Below are 27,744 nucleotides of genomic sequence, written 5' to 3'. Positions count from 1 at the left end.
AAATATAAACGCAACAATTAATAAGGGATCATAGCTTTCACCTGGTCAGTGTGTCATGGAAAGAGCCGAGATTCCTAATGTTTTGTACACTCAGTGCACACACACACACACACACACACACACGGAGGGGCCAGAGAACAATAACCAGTGTGCATAAGCACACCATACTATACATTTCTCTGAGAAAGTAGAGGAGACATCAAATCCAGAAATATTGCTCTCCTCCGAACATGTGAAAGCCTGCAGCTATGCTTTGTTTTCAGTGTGCTTGCCTGAAAGTGTGTGTGTGTTTCAGTTAGCTCAGATTAACACTGTCCTCTGTGTAGGGAATAGGAGATGAAAGATGTGGATGTTAATTGGAAAATCTGTGTAAAGTTGTTTGTTTAGTCTGTCAACCTTGGCATTTCCTTCATGCCCTTGTCTAACACTGCCGTCATTCTGCTGGCACACGTGGACACACACCACGCATGCGCACACACACACACACACACACACACACGCACACACACACACACACACGCACACACACACACACACACGCACACACACACACACACACACACACACACACACACACACACACACACACACACACACACACACACACACACACACACACACACACACACACACACACACACACACACACAGACCGCTGACTAATGTGTGACTGTCTGGTTTCTGATCCTCAGGGCAGCCGATGCTGTTTTAACAGGACACTCAGAAAACATAATCAACTTCCACATGAAAAACATCTCCAACAGCAAGGACAAGACCCCCCTCCCACCCCTGGTAAGAACACACACACACACAGTCTTGTATAACTAACCTAGTGGGGACAATTCAGTCCCCTTAAATTATATTTTCCTTAACCCTAAAACCTAACCTTAACCCTAACCCAGCTCCTATCCCAAATTCTAAGCCTAACACTAATTCTAACCTTAACTTCTTTGGGCTGCAAGCCCGAAGCCGGGCACAATATGACAACAGCCACTTCAAGTGCAGGGCGCGAAATTAAAAATATATTTTTTAGAAATATTTAACTTTCACACATTAACAAGTCCAATACAGCATATGAAAGATAAACATCTTGTGAATCCAGCCAACATGTCCGATTTTTAAAATGTTTTACAGCGAAAACACCACATATTTATGTTAGCTCACCACCAAATACAAAAAAGGACAGACATTTTTCACAGCACAGGTAGCATGCACAAAGCCAACCTAACTAACCAAGAACCAACCAAACTAACCGAGAAACAACTTCATCAGATGACAGTCTTATAACATGTTATACAATAAATCTATGTTTTGTTCGAAAAATGTGCATATTTGAGGTATAAATCAGTTTTACATTGCAGCTACCATCACAGCTACCGTCAGAAATAGGACCTAAGCAGCCAGAGTTATTACAGACACCAACGTCAAATACCTGAATACTCATCATAAAACATTTCTGAAAAATCGATGGTGTATAGCAAATTAAAGACAAACATCTTGTGAATCCAGCCAATATTTCAGATTTTTTTAAAGTGTTTTACAGCGAAAACACAATATAGCATTATATTAGCTTACTACAATAGCCTACCACACTACCGCATTCATTCATCAAGGCACGTTAGTGATAGCAATAGGCACGTTAGCGATAGCGAATAAACCAGCAAAAGATGTATTTTTTGACTACCGTAACCTTGAAAAAGGTTCATCAGATGACAGTCCTATAACATCAGGTCATACATACACTTATGTTTTGTTCGAAAATGTGCATATTTAGAGCTGAAATCAGTGGTTATACATTGTGCTAACGTAGCATCTTTTTCCCAGAATGTGCGGATATTTTTATGACACTCAAACTATTCTGACCAAATAACTATACATAAACGTTACTAAAAAATACATGTTGTATAGGAAATGATAGATACACTAGTTCTTAATGCAATCGCCGTGTTAGAATTCTAAAAATAACTTCTTTACGACATCCAGCTTAGTTATAGCGAGAGAGTGCCCAAACTCTGGGCGCAAACGACTAGTACAACATGTTCGACAGATGTATGAAATAGCATCATAAAATGGGTCCTACTTTTGACGATCTTTCGTCAGAATGTTGTACAAGGGGTCCTTTGTTGGGAACAGTCGTTGTTTGGATTTAGAATGTCCTCTTCTCCAGTCAATTAGCACGGAAAGCTAGCAAAGTGGCGCGAAGCTCTCCTTCCTGAACAAAGGCACACAACGCAACACGCTTAACATCCCGAAAAAAATTCAATAATCTAATAAAACTATATTGAAAAAACATACTTTACGATAATATTGTCACATGTATCAAATAAAATCAAAGCCGGAGATATTAGTCGTCTATAACGACAGCTGTACAGAAGGCAAAACCAGGTCCCTTCACGCGCTCTCAAGAAAACAGGAAACTGGTGACACGTCATACAAAGAGCTTTTGTTCGACCCCAGATCAAGTTATACACTCCATTTCTCTCACTGCCTGTCGACATCTAGTGGAAGACGTATGAAGTGCATGTATACTGATATATATCAAGGACATATATAGGCAGGCCCTAGAACAGAGCATCGATTTCAGATTTTCCACTTCCTGTCAGGAAGTTTGCTGCAAAATGAGTTCTGTTTTACTCACAGATATAATTCAAACGGTTTTAGAAACTAGAGAGTGTTTTCTATCCAATAGTAATAATAATATGCATATTGTACGAGCAAGAATTGAGTACAAGGCCGTTTGAAATGGGCACCTTTTATCCGGCTACTCAATACTGCCCCTGCAGCCCAAACAGGTTAACCCTAAACCGCCTAGAAATAGCATTTGACTTTGTGGGGACTAACAAAATGTCCCCAGTTGGTAAAATGTTGGTTTGTTTTCTATTCTTGTGGGGACTTAGTTAAACGTGTCCAGTATAGTTAAACACACACACATACACACAATACACAGTGACAAAGGTGATGACCGCAGGTCACTTGGCATACAGTCAGCTTTGATAAAGACTTACAAACCCTCACTTACTCAAGCTTCCTTGTTTTTAATTTCCTCTCTCTTTTTTCCTTTCTTAATTTTAGAACAATCAGAAAGGACCCCTCCGAGGTGACTCCAAGCCCTCTCAGCAGTCATCTCACCCCTCAGACCAGAACCACCAGCCAGTGTCTAAACCTGGCATGACTGATCAAGCTCCACCTCAGCCCCCACCCCAGGGGATTAAGCCTGGTTCACTCACCCAGGATGGGGCCTCCTCAGCAGGCATGGACCCCAAGAACATCCCTGGTAATACCATGGGTCCAGGTGACCAGACCCCTGGGTGCCAGCCTCAGTCCGAACAGGGCATGCCCCCTGTGAACCCCCCTCAGCCTGGGGAAGGAGGAGGGCCGGAGTCCATGGGGATGGGTCAGCCTGGTCTGACACCCCAGCAGCAGCAGCAGCAGCAACTGGCCCAGGAGCTTCTCAACATGGAGGCCAACACAGAGGGCCTGTCCCAGGAACAGCTGCAGCACCGCCAGCGCTCCCTCCAGACCCTCCGAGACATCCAGCGCATGCTCTTCCCCGACGACCGCGACGCCCCACCGCCACCAGGCCCCCATGGGGGACCCCCACAGCCCCACGACGGCATGCCTGATGTGGGACCCAGGAGGCCGGAGCAGGGTCCTCTCCAGGCCATGATGGCCCAGTCCCAGAGCCTAGGTCCACCAGTGGGGCCAGGAGGGCCCCGACCCCAGGGACCCCCATTCGGCCCCCCGCATGGACACCCCAGAGACATGCCCCCCTTCCCAGACGAGCTGGGTCACATGATAGGTCCTGGGGGGTGTGGAGACGGAGATCACATGACCCCGGAGCAGGTGGCATGGCTGAAGCTGCAGCAGGAGTTCTACGAGGAGAAGAAGAGGAAACAGGAAATGCATCACCGCCCACTTCCTCCCGACATGATGATGCACCCCCACGGGCCGCGCGGCATGATGAGAGGACCCCCACCGCCCTACCAGATGGGCCCCGGAGAGGTGTGGGGTCCAGGGGGGCCGGGAGGGCCATCAGAGCACTACCAGGAGCGCATTGCCATGGGCCCCAGAGGGATGCCGCCTCACATGCAGAGAATGCCAGGGTTCCCCCAGGGCATGATGAACCCTGATATGGAGGGACCCCCCAGGCCCGGGATGGGCTGGCCTGAAGACATGCCCCCCAGAATGGGGATGGGGGATGGCCGAGGGTTTCCAGGAGGGCCAGGGGGGATGTTCGGAGGTCCAGGGTTGCGGGGAGAGCGCTTCCCCAACCCCCAGTCAGTCCAGGAGGCCATGTTTCACCAGGGCATGGGGGGCGACAAGGGACCGGGCCTTCCTCCACAGATGATGATGGAGATGCAGAGGATGATGGGACACCAAAGAGGCGGCATGGAGCCGGGCAACGGGGGCGGGATGATGTTTCCCAGGATGCCTGGCGAGGGCCCCATGAGCCCCTCCTCCAGACTGGCTGTGATGGGGGGCCGGGACATGGGCCCTGAGTTTGGCATGGGCCCCCATGGGAACCCCCAACTACGAGATGGGCCAATGAATATGAGCCCAGATGAGATAATGAGAATGAGAGGGCCTCCAATGGACAACATAGGGCCCCAGGGGAGGCAGATGCAGGGGTCCCACTTCCCTGACCATCCCCAGCCAGGGGACTTCCCCATGGGGCCCGGACGGCCCTTCCCTGGGGGTCCTGGAAGTATAAGGGGGCCTCATGGAGAGCAGCCCTACCGTGGCCCGGAGCACAGGACCACGCCTACGGGGGGCAACGGCCGCCTCAACCACCTTCCCCCCGCCGCCGGACCCCCCCAGGGCCAGAGGGGACGTAAGCCTGCAGAGCTGAACATCCAGTCAGGAGGGGCCAGCTCGCCCAGTCTCAATCCCCTCAAGTCCCCTCCTTTGAGGCAGGTGCAATCCCCCATGATGGGCTCTCCCTCTGGGAACCTCAAGTCCCCCCAAACCCCCTCCCAGCTGGCTGGTATGCTCTCCGGCCCTCCGGGACCCAACGGCCCCCCTAACACTGCCAACTCGGCCCCAATGAAGTCCCCTCACTCTATGATGGGGTCTGCTGGTGCCTCCCCAGTACATATGAGGTCCCCGTCCCTCCCCAACCCTTCTCCAGGGTGGGCATCCTCCCCCAAACCCCCCATGCCCAGCCCAGTACTCCCCCAGCAGCAGGGGGGAAAAACCCCCCTCAGTATGACCTCACCTAACATGATGGGTAACATGGCGCAAGGTACAGTACTTCTATGGCTTTATTCTTGTTTATGTTCTTTCTCCCTCCACCGCTCTCTTTTCTCTCTCGCTCTTGCTCGCTCTCTCGCTAATCAAATTTGATTTGTCACATACTTCGTAAACAACAGGTATGGACTAACAGTGAAATGCTTACTTACGAGCCCTTCCCAACAATGCAGAGAGAAATAATAGAAAAGTCAAACACAATAATAATAATAAATACACATTCAGTAACGAAAACTTGGTTATATACATGGGGTACCTGTACTGAGTTGATGTGCAGGGGTAAGAGGTGAATATGTACATATAGGTAGGAATAAAGTGACTAGGCAACAGGATAGATAATAAATGGTAACGGCAACATATGTAACAGCAACGTATGTGATGAGTCAGTTGGTACCAGTTGGTACCAAAATAGCATTCTTGGGTGACTGGAGTCTTTGACAATTTTTAGGGCCTTCCTCTGACACCGCCTGGTATAGAGGTCCTGGATAGCAGAGCGCCCAGCCCCAGTGATGTACTGGGCCGTACGCACTACCCTGTGTAGTGCCTTGCAGTTGGATGCAAAGCAGTTGCCATATGAAGCTGTGATCAAGCCAGTCAAGATGCTCTCAGTGGTGCAGCTGTAGAACTTTTTGAGGATCTGAGGGCCCATGCCAAATCGTTTCAGCCTCCTGAGGGGGACGAGGCATTGACGCGCCCTCTTCACAACTGTGTTGGTGTGTGTGTGAACCATGGTAGATCCTTAGTGATGTGGACACCTGAAGGAACCTGAAGCTCTCGACCCTCTTTACTACAGCCCCGTCGATGTGAATGGGCGAGTGCTCGACCCTCCTTTTCCGGTAGTCCACGATCAGCTCCTTTGTCTTGCTGAGGTCTCTGACCTCCTCCCTATAGGCTGTCTCATCTCTCTCTCCCCCTCTTTCTTTCAACTGCTGTGATAAACAACATAAAAAATGTGTATTTCAATTTCAAGACAGAGATAATATTCATTTTCAAAGAGATTTTAATACTTACTACCTTTCTATTGGGTGAAGAGGACCTCATGTTTTTAATAGAGGGCTGTTTTGTAATGTCTGTTGTCTAAACAGACCTCTGTGTTGTGTATCAGGCAGGCTAGCATTTGTCTCAATCAGTCATTTTTAAATCATGTAATTTATAAATCAATTGAAGGCATCATTCTCATCCATCTAAACACATTTTCCCAAAGCAGAAACACTCACTTTTCAGGGAAATCACACCCCCTTGGGGTCATATAACTGCACTATCTAAATTAATTCACGTCATTATTTACAATTAAAACATTTAAAAGTTTAATTTAACCTTTATTTAACTAGACAAGTCAGTTAAGAACAAATTCTTATTTACAATGACTGCCTACACCGGCCAAACCCGGACGACGCTGGGCCAATTGTGCGCCGCCCTATGGGACTCCCAATCACGGCCGGTTGTGATACACATGTATTGTATGTCTGTATGTAAAATGTGTTTGCCACAATGTCCCTTATATATCTATTTCAAACCAGGATATGTTTTGCTACCTAAGATAAATAGTTATTATATTTCATCTCTCTCTCTCTCCTCTCACTAGGTGGTAACGCCCCCCCCTCGTCAGGAGACCAGTCTGGCCCCATGCCCCTCCAGGGGGGTCCAGGTGGCGCCCCGACCGGCAGCCCCTATTCCCTCCCCCCCGAACCCACGCTATCCCAGAACCCCCTCTCCATCATGATGTCACGCATGTCTAAGTTCGCCATGCCAAGCTCCACCCCCCTCTACCACGACGCCATCAAGACGGTGGCGAGCTCAGACGACGACTCGCCCCCCGCGCGCTCCCCAAATCTAGCCCCCATGAACAACAATGGTGAGTGGATGGAGACATGCCTAGAAGTCATGTTAAGCCTCTTTTGAGATGTATTTTGAACCCTTTTTCATAGAGGTGTGACTCCACTTGATGTAGGTTTGAAATGATAACATGCTATCTGTAATGTATGTTGCACTAACATCCCTCTGTCTCTCTGTGGCCCTCTGTAGGTATGGGAATGAACCAGCACCAAGGTCCTCCTCGTATGATGGGCCCCGGCTCCTCTGGCTCCATGCCTGCCCTCAGTCCCCTGGGTATGACCCCCATGGGCTCCCAGCCGCTCTCCCACGGCATGCCCCAGCAGATGCCCTCCCCCAACATTGGCCCGGGCATGATGCCCCATGGCATGATGATGCCCCCCAACCCCCAGGACCAAGGCATGGGCAACCCCCAGATGATGCCCCAGGGGCGCATGGGCTACCCCCACCGAGTGCAGGGCTACCCCCTGCCCCAATCCCCCTCCCAGCAGGGTCCCTTCTCCCCCCACAACGGCCCCGGGCCCCAGGGCTTCCCAGGACATCCCATGGGCTTCCAAGGAGAGGGAGGTCCTATGGGGGGCCGGGTGGGGAATATGTCCCATGGAGGGGGAGGCGACGGGGGTAGGCCCAACAACCCTGGAGGACCGCAGTTCAACATGCAGGGAGAGTTCAGTGATGCAGATCTGCATGAAGTGATGCGAACAGGAGCATCCGGTATGCCAGAGTTTGACCTGTCCAGGATCATCCCATCAGAGAAGCCCAGCCAGACTCTGTCCTACTACCCCAGGGGAGGAGGAGATGGGCCCGGCCCAGGGGGGAAACCTCCACACATGCAGGGGATGATGCAGGGTATGATGGGGGAGGGCCCGCCCAGAATGGGGATGTCCATGCAAGGGATGGGGGGGATGCCTGGGGGGCCGGGAGGTGGTATGGCCCCCCAGGACATGCACATGGGAAACCCTTCCCACAATCATATGCGGCCGCATGGGCCCCCGGGGTTCATGGGTCAGGGAATGATGGGACCCCAGCACCGGATGATGTCACCGGGGGGTCCGGGGGGCATGATGCAGGGGAAGGAGAGGGGGGTGCTCTACAACCACCCTGGGCCTGGGGGGTCGCCCAATATGATGATGTCACTACAAGGCATGGGTGCCCCCCCCCAGCAGACGATGATGATGGGAGGGCATATGAGGCAGCGTGGCAGGGACATGGACATGGGGTTCAGCCCAGGGCCCGGAATGTTCTAACACACAACTCATAGAATCTTGGACCTTGAATGTTCTGAGCCGATATACAGTATGAGGATGGAATAAGTCTCACAGCAGATAAGAGATGGATTAAAACGCAGGAAGTAAGGAAAGAAAGACAGAGGTGGGTTCTCTGGATTGAAACATGTAGTGCAGAGGAGTGGGTAGTTATTGGCTTGTGGGAGCTACATAGCCCAGTACTTGTCTTTTACCACAAGCATTTCATTTAGTCTCTTCAGAAATGTCTGAATGTATGGGATTGCTGTGCTTCAATGTCCATTTCACCTGTTCAAGTGTGTTTTTTTCTTTTAAATCTCTGATTATAAGGGTGAGTTGAGCATCGGAGAGGAATGGATTGAACCACCTTGGAGGACTGTACACTGTAAAAATCAACAATGGATTTGTCCGGTAATGGATAACAAACGTAAAAAGACTTTGTGGAATAAAATCGTACTTTGAGAAGATTTCAATGGAACTCCATCTTCTCTCTGGCTCCATCGTTTTGACTATTTCTGTCCAGTATGACTGTGTGTATGCACCTGTGTGTGTGTGTGTTTTTGTTGTAAGTATGTATAGGGATTCTATCAATGACCTCTAAGCTCTCTTATCCACCTTTCATTGGGGGAGGGACGCCCTACTAAAGAACAGTACTGTTTTCCATTGGTGGGCTATTTTAATTTCCTTTGTAACTCCAGTGTATAACAAACCAAACTATGACCTCAAAGATACTAGTATTATTAAAAAAGCACAAACATGGATCAACTTAAGTGTCTTCTTTCTCACATTTGAACATTTCTACCAGCCATTCAGTGTGAATAGCGGTAGTACTGTTCTGTGTGCTCTGTTTCTTATTCCTGTTTGTTCTTCTATTGACTCTGGGATATCATTCCCACAGCATTAATCTCATAGAAAATGAACTCAGTGGGATCAGACTGTAGAACTAGTGAGCTCGTCATGTACTTTATCGTCTCAGATATTAGTGGAACAGGCCTGTCAGTGAGCTAGTCAGGGGCTGTATGCATGGTGGTCTCAGACATTAGTGGAACAGGGTATCAAGAAAGCCAGACAGAAATCTGACCACCAACATCATCTAGGGCCAGAGTTTTTCCAGACCATATAACATGACTTTTCCTGCTCTAGTCACATGGTCAGGAAAAACTAAGATCCCTACTTATCATAGATTTGACTTCCTCACCCGTCTGTGTAACCTTGTCATGTGTACCTTCATTGTCTTTGGTACAGAGAAGTCTCCCAAGGCTGTGGCATTGGAAGACAAAAGATATTGGCCGTGTTTGAGTGGATAAAACTGCAATGTATCAGAAAGTGCCATTGTTCCACTCTAATCAGGGACTTATTTAGACCCGGGATAAAAGGTAGGCGCAATTAATTAGGTAGAACAGAAAACAAGCAGGCTCCAGACCTCATAGGGTAAGAGTTGAATACCCCTGAATTCTAATACATGACTGAAAGGTGAGGTTCAGGTATCCTTACGAGGCCCACTGACGTTGAGATTGGAACACAATTTGCATTGCTATGCTGCACAGTAGTGAGAGACAAAGCCTTGACCAACTCTCTTTTATTTCTCTCCACCACTCCAAAACAAAGTCAAAGAATTTCAGGGCAACTCTCCATGATTTGGCATACAACTAACAAGCAAATGAAATCACTCCAGTGTGGGTGTTTATATTTGCTCATAGGTCCATGCATTTAATTTATACAATCAACAAATTCCTAAAAGGCACCTACTGTTTCACTCACAACAGATTTTTAGCAGGTTCTAAAATGAATGATTTGGAGTGGGTAAACGTGCACACACACATTTGGTTCCCTTGGTTTATAAACACTACGTGCTTGCTTTTCCCCTGAGGAAAAGATTGTAGTTCGATATGAAGAAATTTAGTTCACTCTAAAAGCAACAAAGCCAGAACATATTTTCAGATAGTAAATATCTAGAATCTGGTGCACTATAATTTATAGTGCTGTGCATAAAGTAATCATGTATACAGTAAATACACATTGCTGTGTGCATAGTAGTCACAGAATGTAAACATATGAATATAAATTGGTAACACATACTTATTTTTTAGGCAGATTATATTATCACCAGATCATCTCAATAATTAAGACCTCTAAGTAAAACTGTCATCTTAACCAGTATGAGCAGTAACACACAGGATGCCCATTGCCCTGATATGAGCTGGATGTGGTTTCAAAGACAGCTATACACTGACAGGGAAGCTATATTTGTGCGTTTAGACAGTGAGGTATCCTAACATACTGTAATACAGCTGTTTTCAAAGTCTGAGACAGTGGGCCTCTAATGAGCATTAAGACAACCGTGTACTCACACTTTGAAAACCTCTGTTGTAATACACTGGCTAATGATAGGCAAGGGCTGGAGAGTGGAGGTCTCTGGTGGGATGTAAACATGGTGGCTGGTAACACTGAGTGCATGGGGTAGAGCTGGGGGTCGCAGAAGCCTCAGGGGTTAGCCACGCCCTTTGTGCGGTTGCAAAGTGACTCGTAGAGCTCAAAGGTCAGTGAGTAGTTGGAGAGGGCCTGCTTGAACTCCTGCAGGGGGCAGTAGACTCCACTACAGCCTGGAACCAACTGGTCCTACAGAGACAGATCAAAATAAAGTGTAAGAAAGACACTAACCACGTTTCCATCCACAGTTATGCGAGTAAAGTCATACCATTAAAAAAAAATCATGACATTTGTGATTTTATAAATGCAGATCATTTGTTCGTTTGACATGGTGGGACCTTTTTGTATTGGTAAAATGTATTATGCGAGAAACGGTGGTGAAAACTGACTCCGTAAACCATGCAGTTTATTAGGCTACAGATTAAATAAGTTGATGAACTTCACAGGGTGGTGAAGTGCAAGGTGATGAGCTTGATGCTCCTTTCTAATAAATATCGAGGATCTTATTTTGGTGACATGATGATCGATGCACCACTGCCGTTTGACAAATAAATAGTATCCACAATAATCTCATCATGTAGATGTGCCAAGAGGAGAGTAGGCACTTTTGCTATTTAACGCAACAGTTGTGACAAAACTATCAGTAGATTTGAAAATGAAATGGAAACACACAACTTTAGCGAAAAAGTACATTGTACATGCACTGATTATTTTTTATCCGCAACAAGTCAGTTTGGTGGAAACATTATCTTTATGCGGATTTTAGAATATTCACATGAAAATCTGTCACCAATAGCGAAGGTGCATAAAGATGGCAGCCCCCCATGTACTTACCACAAATGTCTAATTTGCTCAGTTCACCGTATTGTACAATGTTCTCCATTACTCCTTTTTTATATTGGCAATAGCGCAGTATACATGATCCCGATTCTAGCTCCAATACTGCATTTTGAAGAAAAAAAATGGTGCTGATTTACTGGCACATTGAACCATGTTGCGCACCGTAGTTTAAGAACTCTGTGGGTAGTGCTAAAAACAATGATGTCATATCTGAATTCCTCCAACTTTATGCACGTTCACCATTGGATGGAAACCTAGCTATACAAATCACTGACTCTCGGAGAGAAACAGAGTCTGGAAATAGTTTCAATATTATGTGCACACTTCTGTGAGCCCTGCATCCTCCCTAGCCTACCTGGCCAATGTAGGACACTTTGACGAAGGCCTCTTTGGTCTGCCGATGCTGGTGCAGCTCCAGGGTGATGTCTGAAGCGTACGGTGGCCATCGCATGTCAAAAATCCCCAGAGCCATGAGACAGGGTATCAGAGTGGTGTCGTGGGCAGAGTAAAGGAAGAGCTTCCTGAGAGAGAGAAACATCTACATAAATGCCCTCAGATTTCTGATGTTTAGCAACGAGTAGGGGTGGGGAACAAAACGTTTTAAGGATGTGCCATTCGGAAAAGGACATTTGCTACCATCAAGTGGTTGGGTTGAGAACTGCAGCTCTACAAATCTCTGCTACTGCCTCTGTGTTCAAATGGACAGGTAAATGTTACAGTAGTTCACCTGTTGGGCTCTGAGGTTGTGTCCTGTAGTTTATCTTCTATGTTGCCCATTAGGATATGCAGGAGGGGACCCACACACAGCTGCAGGTTCTCCCTAGTCACAACAAACCAACACCAGAGAAGATTAAGAAAACAACTGTCTTGGGTGATTTTTTAAAACACCTCTAATGCACAGTGGACTGTGATTTCATAATGTGGAATAAGGAAGCATATGCTCATGGAACAGGGAACTGTATTTTCTGTGTGTTCTACTCCCTGACCCTCTACACATGCTGATCTGTATTTATATCCCTCTGCCCTTTGACCTCTTGCTGGGTTCGTAGATGTGGTAGATCATCTCCACAGCTCTCCGCTCCACTGTGTTTCTCCAGGAGTCAAGGACTGGTGGGCAGGGTAGGCCGTGGGTCTGTTAGAACACACATATTGTAACGTTAAAATGTCAATGCAACGCAGTGATAATATCACTCATATCTTTTGACCACATAATCAACTTTGGTAACAAAAGGATATTTTTTTGTCATGGTATTGTATTTTTGTTGTTTTGTGTCACCTCTCTTGCCACCATGTCGTCCCTGATGAGGATGAAGTCAACCCGTTGTTGGGCAGCGATGCCCAGAGCACTCTTGATGCTGCTCAGGTCCGTAGCAATGTCTGGCAGAGTGGATGATTCCGCCCAGCGATGACTACAGCACACACAGACATAGCCAATCACAAAAACCAACACGAGAGAAACATCCAATCACAAATACCAACGAGTGAGGGATCCAGCCAATCACAAAAATCAACAAGAAAAGGGACCCAGACAGTCACTCACCCGCTGAGGAGTTTGAGCAGTCTGCATCCATGGTAGTTAGGGTACAGGATCTCTGACTCTGCCTCAGTTGTCAGAATGGGAACCATGTCTTCAGGAGAGGGGGAGCAACATTAGGAGATAGACCAGTATTTCCTATGACACACAAACACAAACTGACACCTACCTCTCTGGCTTTGATAGAACAGCCCTGCCACCAGGCACTTGGCAGACTCTATGGTTCTCACAATGTTAGTGGAACGCACACTGGGAGAGAGAGAGGAATATATCAATGTCTTGTAGGCTACATGTACTCTGTCACAGATCTTACAATCGTGTTGTAGTAGGAGTGAACATTACCATAATCAGTTATTAACCTGTACGGTATGTTCTTGTTCTGTTAACTACTCATGTCCCCTTTATGGACCGAGCGCCTATAGTCATGCAGTGTATGAGCAATGTAATTATGCCATAGCTAATTAATTTAGTAAATGTAAAGCTCGAGTTCACATCCTTGTATACAGTGTTTTCCTTTTTAGATCCATAAAGTAATAACAGTACATTATATGTTACCCAACCTGGGGCCCAGATATTTCTGCTATACCCTTTAACATTGTCAAGCAAAACAAAGAGGGAGTTGGTTACATAACCAGATGTGACTACCAGGCTACTGGTGATGATCACATGATGTGTCTGTACTTACTTGACCTCTGTAGTGCTGAAGGTGGGGTTGAGGAAGGCTGTGGTACTTACTAAACCTCTGTAGGGCTGAAGGTGGGGTTGAGGAAGGCTGTGGTACTTACTAAACCTCTGTAGTGCTGAAGGTGGGGTTGAGGAAGGCTGTGGTATTTACTAAACCTCTGTAGGGCTGAAGGTGGGGTTGAGGAAGGCTGTGGTACTTACTAAACCTCTGTAGGGCTGAAGGTGGGGTTGAGGAAGGCTGTGGTATTTACTAAACCTCTGTAGGGCTGAAGGTGGGGTTGAGGAAGGCTGTGGTACTTACTAAACCTCTGTAGTGCTGAAGGTGGGGTTGATGAAGGCTGTGGTATTTGCTAAACCTCTGTAGTGCTGAAGGTGGGGTTGAGGAAGGCTGTGGTATTTACTAAACCTCTGTAGGGCTGAAGGTGGGGTTGAGAAAGGCTGTGGTACTTACTAAACCTCTGTAGTGCTGAAGGTGGGGTTGAGGAAGGCTGTGGTACTTACTAAACCTCTGTAGTGCAGAAGGTGGGGTTGAGGAAGGCTGTGGTACTTACTAAACCTCTGTAGGGCTGAAAGTGGGGTTGAGGAAGGCTGTGGTACTTACTAAACCTCTGTAGTGCTGAAGGTGGGGTTGAGGAAGGCTGTGGTACTTACTAAACCTCTGTAGTGCTGAAGGTGGGGTTGAGGAAGGCTGTGGTATTTACTAAACCTCTGTAGGGCTGAAGGTGGGGTTGAGGAAGGCTGTGGTACTTACTAAACCTCTGTAGGGCTGAAGGTGGGGTTGAGGAAGGCTGTGGTATTTACTAAACCTCTGTAGGGCTGAAGGTGGGGTTGAGGAAGGCTGTGGTATTTACTAAACCTCTGTAGTGCTGAAGGTGGGGTTGATGAAGGCTGTGGTATTTGCTAAACCTCTGTAGTGCTGAAGGTGGGGTTGAGGAAGGCTGTGGTATTTACTAAACCTCTGTAGGGCTGAAGGTGGGGTTGAGAAAGGCTGTGGTACTTACTAAACCTCTGTAGTGCTGAAGGTGGGGTTGAGGAAGGCTGTGGTACTTACTAAACCTCTGTAGTGCTGAAGGTGGGGTTGAGGAAGGCTGTGGTACTTACTAAACCTCTGTAGTGCAGAAGGTGGGGTTGAGGAAGGCTGTGGTACTTACTAAACCTCTGTAGGGCTGAAGGTGGGGTTGAGGAAGGCTGTGGTACTTACTAAACCTCTGTAGTGCTGAAGGTGGGGTTGAGGAAGGCTGTGGTACTTACTAAACCTCTGTAGGGCTGAAGGTGGGTTTGAGGAAGGCTGTGGTACTTACTAAACCTCTGTAGGGCTGAAGGTGGGGTTGAGGAAGGCTGTGGTACTTACTAAACCTCTGTAGTGCTGAAGCTGGGGTTGAGGAAGGCTGTGGTATTTACTAAACCTCTGTAGTGCTGAAGGTGGGGTTGAGGAAGGCTGTGGTACTTACTAAACCTCTGTAGGGCTGAAGGTGGGGTTGATGAAGGCTGTGGTATTTGCTAAACCTCTTTAGTGCTGAAGGTGGGGTTGAGGAAGGCTGTGGTATTTACTAAACCTCTGTAGTGCTGAAGGTGGGGTTGAGGAAGGCTGTGGTACTTACTAAACCTATGTAGTGCTGAAGGTGGGGTTGAGGAAGGCTGTGGTACTTACTAAACATCTGTAGTGCAGAAGGTGGGGTTGAGGAAGGCTGTGGTACTTACTAAACCTCTGTAGTGCTGAAGGTGGGGTTGAGGAAGGCTGTGGTACTTTCTAAACCTCTGTAGGGCTGAAGGTGGGGTTGAGGAAGGCTGTGGTACTTACTAAACCTCTGTAGGGCTGAAGGTGGGGTTGAGGAAGGCTGTGGTACTTACTAAACCTCTGTAGTGCTGAAGGTGGGGTTGAGGAAGGCTGTGGTATTTACTAAACCTCTGTAGGGCTGAAGGTGGGGTTGAGGAAGGCTGTGGTACTTACTAAACCTCTGTAGGGCGGAAGGTGGGGTTGAGGAAGGCTGTGGTATTTACTAAACCTCTGTAGTGCTGAAGGTGGGGTTGATGAAGGCTGTGGTATTTGCTAAACCTCTGTAGTGCTGAAGGTGGGGTTGAGGAAGGCTGTGGTATTTACTAAACCTCTGTAGGGCTGAAGGTGGGGTTGAGGAAGGCTGTGGTACTTACTAAACCTCTGTAGTGCTGAAGGTGGGGTTGAGGAAGGCTGTGGTACTTACTAAACCTCTGTAGTGCTGAAGGTGGGGTTGAGGAAGGCTGTGGTACTTACTAAACATCTGTAGTGCAGAAGGTGGGGTTGAGGAAGGCTGTGGTACTTACTAAACCTCTGTAGGGCTGAATGTGGGGTTGAGGAAGGCTGTGGTACTTACTAAACCTCTGTAGTGCTGAAGGTGGGGTTGAGGAAGGCTGTGGTACTTTCTAAACCTCTGTAGGGCTGAAGGTGGGGTTGAGGAAGGCTGTGGTACTTACTAAACCTCTGTAGGGCTGAAGGTGGGGTTGAGGAAGGCTGTGGTACTTACTAAACCTCTGTAGTGCTGAAGGTGGGGTTGAGGAAGGCTGTGGTATTTACTAAACCTCTGTAGGGCTGAAGGTGGGGTTGAGGAAGGCTGTGGTACTTACTAAACCTCTGTAGGGCGGAAGGTGGGGTTGAGGAAGGCTGTGGTATTTACTAAACCTCTGTAGTGCTGAAGGTGGGGTTGATGAAGGCTGTGGTATTTGCTAAACCTCTGTAGTGCTGAAGGTGGGGTTGAGGAAGGCTGTGGTATTTACTAAACCTCTGTAGGGCTGAAGGTGGGGTTGAGGAAGGCTGTGGTACTTACTAAACCTCTGTAGTGCTGAAGGTGGGGTTGAGGAAGGCTGTGTCCTGGATGTATCTCTTCCTCAGCCTCTTTCCCAACTCATATAGCTGCTGCATGCCCACCGTGGTGAGCTGACCTGGGTACGTACCCCCCTGCAGAGGAGAGGAACAGGGTCAGGAGTCAAAGGTTGCCAAGACAGTCAATCCAAAATGGCATCACCAGTGTCTATCCATTGTGTACATGGGGAGTAGTACTGTGGTATGCCAGGTGCACCGTGAGACAGACACAATCCTCCGGAGAGTCTCACAGCAATCTCTCGCTGAGTGAAGGACAAACCTCTCGGTATATGCTCATTGGTTATCTGTTCGTTCCCTCAGTGCCAGGCCCAGACCATAACAGTCAGAGCTGGATCAGAGTGAACCATAGATTGTTCTTTCACTTGAACAGGCCTTTAGCTGGGATACAGCCCCCGGTCTAAGCCTCAGAGGGAGGTCTCTCAGGGTGCAAAGTCCTGCTTTATGATGACCCCTACCCTCAAAGACCACTAATAGATTTAATGGGCAACTAGAATTTCGATCCTGACACGTCGTGCCAGTGTGGTATGTGATGTTACTGGTCTGGAGAGGGAAATCCTAATGGTTAACAGTTGGCTGTGAGTAACCCAGTAAGTGACAGTGACATATGTCTGTATGGAGTCCATGCCAGCACACCTACGTGACAACTTAAACCCATTAACCGTACTTATCCAAGCGCTGCCTACTCCTTTCCTTATCTCTCTAGGCACCTCTTCCTCGCTAACAGACACAGGCACACTCACGGTCAGTATGTTGGCCCGGTAGCTGTCCTCCACCGGTGAGGAGGGCCGTGGACCTCCTTCCAGGTCTGTCACCACATAGTTGATCTGTGTGTGTGCTGGGGGTTCCAGGAGGTTAGGCACCCACTGGGCCTGATACAGACAGGACAAGGAAAAGGTTAGACTTCCAGATGCACATACCTTCATATGCCTTGTCTTGGAGATCAGGCTAAGATGAATGGCTTTCCCTCAACTTCAAGTCCTGAGAGACAGAGCATCAGGTCTGTCAGATGTTCTTGTGTGACACAGGTGGTCTCTCACCTCCATGATGCCTGGTATAGACTTCAGCGGGGTTCGGGCTCCGTGGCGGAACAGGACTTGCACGAGTTTGAGCTCGTAAGGAAAAGGCGGTTCCGTGCATGCGGGGGCCGAACCCAAATCCGTCTGAGTTGGTTCTCTCTTCTTATGAGACCAGAGCATGGATCCAAACGCCATGGACATAGAGCCCAAAACACCTGCTTTGGTCCAGAGGTTCCTCGTCCTCATGCTTACGTTATTATACTGCCGAGACAGACCACACAATACCAACATTGAACATAGGCAGTGTGCTAGCTAGCAAGCTATCATTTGCAGCTAACGTTAACGATGTTTAGTGATCTGCATAAGATTTTAGCTAACGTTAGCAAACGTTATTCCAATCTTTATTTTTCAGTAACTAACGTTATCTAGGTAACGTACTGTATACAACTACATTCTGGGTAAACCTGGCACTTGATCTTTTGGTGTCGATGGTAGCAAGTTATGAAGCAGGCGTTTGAAACAAGCTGGCTGTGTCGGTAATATTGAAAATGTGCTGCAGACTGATGAGGTTAGCTAGCTAGCGATACAGTCGATATCTCAACTAATGTCAAAGCCATTCAAGTAACGTTAGCTAAATATGTAACGTTAACTAACTAACCAGAAATTGATTCATTTTCGGGTTAGCTAGCTCTTTAGCTACTTCAACGGCACAATATGTTGAACTCAAATGTACAGTAACAGTTACTTACGTTTAATTACCACTGGAACAGTTATTAACTAGTTTTAAAACAAATAAAAGACATCGACTGACTCAGTGTATTTTGAAAACACGGCATCCGGCTAGGGACAAAATGTTTTTTGGAATATGTAGTCATTTCTGGTGTGATCGATGCTTTCAAAATGAAACTGCTCTTCACGGAAAAGCTACCCACATGCGTCATTTCCCTCCCATGCCGCTCATTACCGTAAGCACAGGGTGGTGCGCATATAAATATAGCGCAATAATGTATGAAGTGGGAAATAAAATTACAACTAAACAGACAGTATACAGGTAATTACCAAAATAAGGGAAACACTTGAGTAAATGAGTCATACGCGATATGCAACTGTTCAGGGAAGTCAGGAACCAATACACGCAGTCAATACACGCAGTCAGCCTTTTCCACAGTCAGCCAGCTTGTTCAAGCAGAAATTTGCATCCTGTAGCTCTAACTCCCAAAAGTTCTGGGATACTGTAAAGTCCATGGAGAACAAGAGCACCTCCTCCCAGCTGCCCACTGCACTGAGGCTAGGTAACACGGTCACCACCGATAAATCCGTGATAATCGAAAACTTCAACAAGCATTTCTCAATGGCTGGCCATGCCTTCCTCCTGGCGACTCCAACCTTGGCCAACAGCCCCGCCCTCCCGCTGCTACTCGCCCAAGCCTCCCCAGCTTCTCCTTTACCCATATCCAGATAGCAGATGTTCTGAAAGAGCTGGAAAACCTGGACCCATACAAATCAGCTGGGCTTGACAATCTGGACCCCCTATTTCTGAAACTGTCCGCCGCCATTGTCGCACCCCCTATTACAAGCCTGTTCAACCTCTCCTTCGTATCATCTGAGATCCCCAAGGATTGGAAAGCTGCCGCGGTCATCCCCCTCTTCAAAGGGGGAGACACCCTGGACCCAAACTGTTACAGACCTATATCGATCCTGCCCTGCCTATCTAAGGTCTTCAAAAGCCAAGTCAACAAACAGATCACTGACCATCTCGAATCCCACCGTACCTTCTCCGCTGTGCAATCCGGTTTCCGAGCCGGTCACGGGTGCACCTCAGCCACGCTCAAGGTACTAAACGATATCATAACCGCCATCGATAAAAGACAGTACTGTGCAGCCGTCTTCATCGACCTGGCCAAGGCTTTCGACTCTGTCAATCACCATATTCTTATCGGCAGACTCAATAGCTTTGGTTTTTCTAATGACTGCCTTGCCTGGTTCACCAACTACTTTGCAGACAGAGTTCAGTGTGTCAAATCGGAGGGCATGTTGTCCGGTCCTCTGGCAGTCTCTATGGGGGTACCACAGGGTTCAAATCTCGGGCCGACTCTTTTCTCTGTATATATTAATGATGTTGCTCTTGCTGCGGGCGATTCCCTGATCCACCTCTACGCAGACGACACCATTCTGTATACTTCTGGCCCTTCCTTGGACACTGTGCTATCTAACCTCCAAACGAGCTTCAATGCCATGCAACACTCCTTCCGTGGCCTCCAACTGCTCTTAAACGCTAGTAAAACCAAATGCATGCTTTTCAACCGTTCGCTGCCTGCACCCGCACGCCCGACTAGCATCACCACCCTGGACGGTTCCGACCTAGAATATGTGGACATCTATAAGTACCTAGGTGTCTGGCTAGACTGCAAACTCTCCTTCCAGAGTCATATCAAACATCTCCAATCCAAAATCAAATCTAGAGTCGGCTTTCTATTTCGCAACAAAGCCTCCTTCACTCACGCCGCCAAACTTACCCTAGTAAAACTGACTATCCTACCGATCCTCGACTTCGGCGATGTCATCTACAAAATAGCTTCCAATACTCTACTCAGCAAACTGGATGCAGTTTATCACAGTGCCATCCGTTTTGTTACTAAAGCACCTTATACGACCCACCACTGCGACCTGTATGCCCTAGTCGGCTGGCCCTCGCTACATGTTCGTCGTCAGACCCACTGGCTCCAGGTCATCTACAAGGCTATGCTAGGTAAAGTGCCGCCTTATCTCAGTTCACTGGTCACGATGGCTACACCCACCCATAGCACGCGCTCCAGCAGGTGTATCTCAATGATCATCCCTAAAGCCAAAACCTAATTTGGACGCCTTTCCTTCCAGTTCTCTGCTGCCTGCGACTGGAACGAATTGCAAAAATCTCTGAAGTTGGAGACTTTTATCTCCCTCAACAACTTTAAACATCTGCTATCCGAGCAGCTAACCGATCGCTGCAGCTGTACATAGTCCATCTGTAAACTACCCACCCAATTTACCTACCTCACCCCCCATACTGCTTTTATTTATTTACTTTTCTGCTCTTTTGCACACCAGTATCTCTACTTGCACATGATCATCTGATGATTTATCACTCCAGTGTTAATCTGCTAAATTGTAATTACTCGATTTATTGCCTACCTCATGCCTTTTGCACACATTGTATATAGATTCTCTTTTTTTCTACCATGTTATTGACTTGTTTATTGTTTACTCCATGTGTAACTCTGTGTTGTTGTCTGTTCACACTGCTATGCTTTATCTTGGCCAGGTCGCAGTTGCAAATGAGAACTTGTTCTCAACTAGCCTACCTGGTTAAATAAAGGTGAAAAAATAAAAAAAATACAAGCATAATGAATGCCGGTGCTTCCACACAAGTGTGGTTGAGTTAATTAAGGGGCTCCGAGTGGCGCAGCGGTCTAAGGCACTGCATCTCAGTGCTAGAGGCGTCACTACAGACCCTGGTATGATTACCGGCTGTTTCACAACTGGCTGTGATTGGGAGTCCCATAGGGTGGCGCACAATTGGCCCATCATCGTCTGGGTTAGGGTTTGGCTGGGGTAGGCCGCTATTGTAAATAAGAATTTGTTGTTAACTGATTTGCCTGCAGGGAGCCAGTTGAGGCAGCCTATAGGGAGGAGGTCAGAGACCTGGCAGTATGGTGCTCAACGTGAGCAAGACAAAGGAGCTGATCGTGAACTACAGGAAAAGGCGGGCCGAACAGGCCCCCATCAACATCAACAGGGCTGTAGTGGAGCAGGTTGAGAGTTTTAAGTTCATTGGTATCCACATCACCAACGAACTATCATGGTCCAAACACACCAAAACAGTCGTGAAGAGGGCACATCAACACCTTTTCCCCCTCAGGAGACTGAAACAATTTGGTCCCCAGATCCATGAAATGTTCTACATCTGCACCATCAAGAGTATCCTGACCGGTTGCATCACCACCTGGTATGGCAACTGCTCGGCATCTGACCTTAATGCGCTACAGAGGGTAGTGCGTATGGCCCAGTACATCACTGGGGCCAAGCTTCCTGCAATCCAGGACCTATATACTAGGCGGTGTCAGAGGAAGGCCCTAAAAATTGTCAAAGAACTTAGTCACCCAAGTTATAGACTGTTCTCTCTGCTACCGTACGGCAAGCGGTACCGGAGCGCCGGGTCTAGGACCAAAAGGCTCCTTAACATCTTCTACCCCCAAGCCATAAGTCTGCTGAACAATTCATCAAATGGCCACCGGACTATTTACATTGACACCCCCCATCTCCATTTGATTTTTACACTGCTGCTACTCGCTGTTTATTATCTATGTATACCGGTACCCCTTGTATATAACCTTGTTATTGTTATTTTATTGTGTTACTTTTAATTATTTTTTACTTTCTGTTTATTTGGTAAATATTTTCTTAACTCTTTCTTGATCTGCACTGTTTGTTAAGGTCTTGTAAGTAAACATTTCACTGTAAGGTCTACACATGTTGTATTCAGCGCACCTGACAAATACAATTTGATTTGATTTGAAATAAAGGTTACAAAAATAAATGAAAAAAAAGCAATGAACATCCCATCATGCTTAGGGTCATCTAACATGGCTATGCCCTAGGATGACAATGCTCCATCCACAGGGCATGAGTAGTCACTGAATGGTTTGATCAGGATGAAAACGATGTAAACCATATGCCATGGCCATCTCAGTCACCAGATGTCAACCCAATTGAACACTTATGGGAGATTTGGGAGCAGTGCCTGAGATAGTGTTTTCTACCACCATCAACAAAACACCAAATGATGGAATTTCTTGCGGAAGAATGGTGTCACATCCCTCCAATAGAGTTTCAGACACTTGTAGAATCCATGCCAAGGTGCATTGAAGCTGTTCTGGCTCGTGGTGGCCCCACACCCTATTGAGACACTTTATGTTGATGTTTCCTTTATTTTGTGTTTTATGCATAATATAAATATAGGCCTATGGTCTATGGTTTTATGTGTGAAGATTTACTTGTGAACTAAATCTTTTAATCTTTCTACTGACTGGAATTGAAATTGCATCAATGCCCCAGTGCCTTGTCTGCGACTTGAACTTTAGACCCATCTTGTGTACTTTAGTGTGTCAGCAATAAAGTAGATATACACATTGGATGTTATGATGTATTCATATTAGCTAATGATGAAGCCGATAGTCATCACTATGTGTTCAGACAGGCAATATGATAAAAAATGAATATCCAATGATGATAATGATAGCCTATTCATTTTATTGTAGACAATCAGGAATGTGAATGAAGGCTATCTGAACTAGTATGATTGCGTGTATGCAGGTTTACAGTAGACAGGGTAGAGGGTAGGAAACGTAGTTTTGATCAGTGTTTCCCAGAGTACCCTAATTGAGGAAGGACCTGACATACAGTATAAAATCATTCCTTGGATGACCAGATGAGCGCTTCTGTAGAGGGAAGGTCTTGTGTAGAGTTAGCCATAGTGTGGCGTTTCAATGTCAATATTTTTTTTTGAGGGCAACCATATCGAGGACAAATGTTTGGGTTGTGGTCGACTTTCCTGAGAAAGTTTGTGTTACATTCATTTCTGGCAGACAAATTAATTTGACAGATTAGTTTTATTTTATTGCAGGCTTTACAGGAACAGAATGACAACATGACATTGAAATGTGCACAGAGAAACGGCAACCTGTCTGTTGGCACTCCAAAATAGGTTCCTCTACTCTATAGAAAAATAAAATATGATTCATGATATTATAAAGGGGGCTGTATATTCCAAAACCCCAAAAGCCTAGTGCAAAATCAGTTTAGAACTTCACAGGTTGTGGCTATGCCTTCTTTAGTAGCCTCCAGGCCTAGACATGTTATTTTCTGACTAGCCTCACATTTAAACAAAAATAAATCACATTTAAACAAATATGAAAATACATGTACTGCCAAGAGATAGATAGCTACCAATGTGACAATCAATCAACTGTTTCACACAGTCACATTAAAGTATAGATAACTGACAAAATAATGGAAACACAAGTAAATGATTGATACAAAGTATATTGAAAGCAGGTGTTTCCACACAGGTGTTGTTCCTGAGTTTAAGCAATTAACATCCCATCATCCTTATGGTCAAGTATAAAAATGCTGGGCAGGGATTTATTTTGGCTACCATGGCTATGCCTCCTGACAATGCCCCCATCCAGAAGGCACAAATGGTTTGATGAGCATGAAAATTATGTAAAACATATACCATGGCTATCTCAGTCACCAGATCTCAACCCAATTGAACAGTTATGGGAGGTTCTGGAGCAGTGCCTGAGATATTGTTTTCTACCACCATCAACAAAACACCAAATGATGGAATTTCTTGTGAAATAATGGTATCACATCCCTCCAATAGAGTTCCAGACACTAGTAGAATCTATACCAAGGTGCATTGAAGCTGTTCTGGCTCGTGGTGACCCCACACCCTTTGAGACACTTTATGTGGATGTTTTTTCCCCATTTTGGCAGGACCTCTAATCTTGGTGTAATAAAGGAATTACACTGTATTTTAAAGGTTCAAGGGGAAATGTCTCCACCTCGTGGTTAAAAAACCCTGAAACATGCAGATATACTGAAGGACAATCAACTTTTCAAGCTTGTGCCTTGCTTTGATTCAAGCTAAATTATTTGTTTTCATATATGGCTTTTGAACACACTGTTCTTTCACATCAAGACATTTTGTCAAATCTAACATGGAGCTGAAAGTCTGTGACTTTGGTCCTTTTGTAGATTAAATTTTCATAGGCACTTGATTACTTTTGCATTGTTCCTCACTATCTGTACCTGAGCGCATAAAACCCTCTGTAATGATTGGAGTCTGTTGAATGGAGAAAACACTTTTCTTTTTTGCACAGCTGTCCCTTGTTCTGATTTCTGACTGAAAGATAATGCTTGTGCTATGTTACTGTATACAGTGCATTCGGAAAGTATTCAGACCTCTTTACCTTTTCCACATTTTGATACGTCACAGCCTTATTCTAAAATTGATTAAATATTTTCTTTCCCTCGTCAATCTACATACAATACCCCATAATGACAATGCGAAAACAGGTTTTTAGAAATTCTGGCAATTTATAAATAATAAAAAACAGAAATACCTTATTTACATAAGTATTCAGACCCTTTGCTAGGAGACTCAAAATTTAGCTCAAGTGCATCCTGTTTCCATTGATCATCCTTGAGATGTTTCTACAACTTGATTGGAGTCCACCTGTGGTAAATTCAATTGATTGGAAATGATTTGGAAAGGCACATACCTTTCTATATAAGGTCCCACAGTTGACAGTGCATGTCAGAGCAAAAACCAAGCCATGAGGCCGAAGGAATTGTCCGTAGAGCTCCGAGACAGGATTGTGTCGAGGCACAGATCTGGGGAAGGGTACCAAAACATTTCTGCAGCATTGAAGGTCCTCAACAACACAGTGGCCTCCATCATTCTTAAATGGAACAAGTTTGGAACCACCAAGACTCTTCCTAGAGCTTGCTGCCAGGCCAAACTGAGGAAACGGGGAAGAAGGGCCTTGGTCAGAGAGGTGACCAAGAACCCGATGGTCACTCTGACAGAGCTCCAGAGTTCCTCTGTGGATATGGGAGAACCTTTCAGAAGGGCAACCATCTCTGCAGCACTCCACCAATCAGGCCGATATGGTAGAGTGGCCAGACGGAAGCCACTCCAAAGCAAAAGGCACATGACAGCCCGCTTGGAGTTTGCCAAAAGCCACCTAAAGGACTCTAAGACCATGAGATTCTCTTTGGCCTGAAGTGTAACTTCTGGAGGAAACCTTGCACCATCACTACGGTGAAGCATGGTGGTGGCCGCATCACGCTGTGGGGATGTTTTTCAGCGACAGAGACGACTGGGAGACCAGTCAGGATCGAGGGATAGAGGAAAGGAACAAAGTACAGACAGATCATTGAAGAAAACCTGCTCCAGAGCGCTCAGAACCTCAGACTGCGGTGAAGGTTCTCCTTCCAACAGGACAACGACCCTAAGCACAAAGCCAAGATAACGCAGGAGTGGTTTCGGAACAAGTCTCTAAATGTCCTTGAGTGGCCTAGCCAGAGCCCGGACTTGAACCCGATTGAACACTGTTTTTGCTTTGTCATTATGGGGTATTGTGCATAGATTGATGAGGGGGAAAAATTATTGAATCCATTTTAGAATAAGGCTATAACGTAACAAAATGTGGGAAAAATGTAAGTGGTCTGAATACTTTCCGAATGCAGTGTCTGCAATCAGGATTAAACACAGAGAAAACAGTTGCTCCTGCTATATTTGAAGCTGATATAGTGCACAATGGATTGCATTGCAGAGATCTGTGTCCCAATTTAATTTTCCAAACTGCTGCAGATAGCCTCCATCACTGGATCGCAGGGATCAGGGGACAAAACTCTTTGGTCAGACCCCTGAATGTAGGGTTTTTTCCTCCTCTGACAGCAGTGTGTGTGTGCGTGTGCGCGTCTCTGTGTGTGTGTGTTTCCATTTGCAAGCATGTACATGTTTGTGTTATTACAATCAGCGGCTGGGTATACAGTGAGACAGTTTTTGGCAAGCTTAATGTACACTATTCTTAGACTTTAAAGAAAGATCTACTGTAATTCTCTGATCTATAAAACATCAAAACATACAATGTGCAATTATCTGTTATTTCATTTATCTGTTATTTCTTTCGCATCAAGATCAATATTTGATCACAGTTATCATGTCCACGTTTCAAGCTTGGCCAGGCTCTTATTGCTCTAACAATAAACACCAGTTCTCCCAACGGTCACAATCTTAAAGCTCAGTCCAATATGCAGAAGCTCTCAAGATTCACTCAGCCCACTCCCAGTGAGCTTACAGACCCCAATGTCTCTCTTCCTGTGATGCTCTTGGAGCTGTAGACCAGACAATCCTCCACAGTTTCCGACGTTTTGGGCTGCTGCTCCTGGGTTTGTATGGCCAGCCTGGTGCCTTCTGAATGGATCCACTTGGAGTTTGCCAACACATCCATCTTTAGCCCCAGTCTGTATTACACTACTGGTAAAAAGTTTTAGAACACCTACTCGTTCAAGGGTTTTTCTATATTTTTACTATTTTCTACATTGTAGAATAATAGTGAAGACATCAACACTATGAAATAACACAAATGGAATCATGTAGTAACCAAAAAAGTGTTAAACAAATTATTCAAATAGCCACCCTTTGCCTTGATGACAGTTTTGCACACTCTTGGCATTCTCTCAACCAGCTTCATGAGCTACTCACCTGGAATGCATTTCAATTAACAGATGTGCCCTCTTAAAAGTACATTTGTGGAATTTATTTCCTTCTTAGTGCGTTTGAGCCAATCAGTTGTGTTGTGACAAGGTAGGGGGGGTATACAGAAGATATCCCTATTTGGTAAAGACCAAGTCCATATTATGGCAAGAACAGATCAAATAACCAAAGATAAACGACAGTCCATCATTACTTCAGGACATGAAGGTCAGTCAATATGGAACATTTCAAGGACTTTGAAAGTTGTTTCAAGTGCAGTCGCAAAAACCATCAAGCGCTATGATGAAACTGCCAATCATGAGGACTGCCACAGGAATGGAAGACCCAGAGTTACCTGTGCTGGAGAGGATAAGTTCATTAGAGTTACCAGTCTCAGAAATTGCAGCCTAAATAAATGTTTCACAGAGTTCAAGTAACAGACACATCTCGACATCAACCGTTCAGAGGAGACAGTGTGAATCAGGCCTTCATGGTCGAATTGCTGCAAAGAAACCACTACTAAAGGACACCGATAAGAAGAAGAGACTTGCTTGGGCCAAGAAACACGAGCAATGGACATTAGACCGGCTGAGTCCAAATGGGAGATTTTTGGTTCCAACCGCCGTGTCTTTGTGAGACGCAGAGTAGGTGAACGGATGATCTCTGTATGTGTATTTCCTACCGTGAAGCATGGAGGAGGAGGTGTTATGGTGTGGGGGTTCTTTGCTGGTGACACTGTCAGTGATTTATTT

The 27,744-nt window shown here is 46.2% G+C and overlaps 2 protein-coding genes across 4 annotated transcripts in view; one reads left to right on the top strand and one right to left on the bottom strand.

Annotated features, from left to right (window-relative positions):
- LOC129816831 (B-cell CLL/lymphoma 9 protein-like) overlaps positions 1-9,083 on the top strand; it is a 36,407-nt gene extending 27,324 nt beyond the window's left edge. For all 3 annotated transcript variants that reach the window (XM_055871751.1, XM_055871750.1, XM_055871749.1), the window contains 4 exons: positions 693-792; positions 3,073-5,242; positions 6,833-7,102; positions 7,273-9,083. In XM_055871751.1, the coding sequence (XP_055727726.1) occupies positions 693-792; positions 3,073-5,242; positions 6,833-7,102; positions 7,273-8,327 (3,595 nt within the window). In that variant the 3' untranslated portion in view covers positions 8,328-9,083. The remainder of the gene's footprint in view (positions 1-692; positions 793-3,072; positions 5,243-6,832; positions 7,103-7,272) is intronic.
- Positions 9,084-9,886: 803 nt separating this feature from the next.
- Positions 9,887-18,621, bottom strand: LOC129816830 (lysophosphatidic acid phosphatase type 6-like). The gene is made up of 11 exons (XM_055871747.1): positions 18,435-18,621; positions 17,707-17,946; positions 17,410-17,538; positions 16,614-16,744; positions 13,298-13,377; positions 13,135-13,222; positions 12,871-13,003; positions 12,626-12,726; positions 12,322-12,414; positions 11,950-12,115; positions 9,887-10,943 (listed from the first exon to the last, which is right to left on the bottom strand). The coding sequence occupies exons 2-11, from the start codon at positions 17,929-17,931 to the stop codon at positions 10,809-10,811; spliced, it is 1,281 nt and encodes a 426-aa protein (XP_055727722.1). The 5' UTR covers positions 17,932-17,946; positions 18,435-18,621; the 3' UTR covers positions 9,887-10,808.
- Positions 18,622-27,744: the final 9,123 nt, after the last annotated feature.

Source organism: Salvelinus fontinalis, chromosome 19 (assembly GCF_029448725.1).
Source record: "Salvelinus fontinalis isolate EN_2023a chromosome 19, ASM2944872v1, whole genome shotgun sequence".
NCBI classification, from domain to species: Eukaryota; Metazoa; Chordata; class Actinopteri; order Salmoniformes; family Salmonidae; genus Salvelinus; species Salvelinus fontinalis.
The sequence above is the reverse complement of the archived record's forward strand: the minus strand, read 5'-3'. Positions and strand labels throughout refer to the sequence as shown.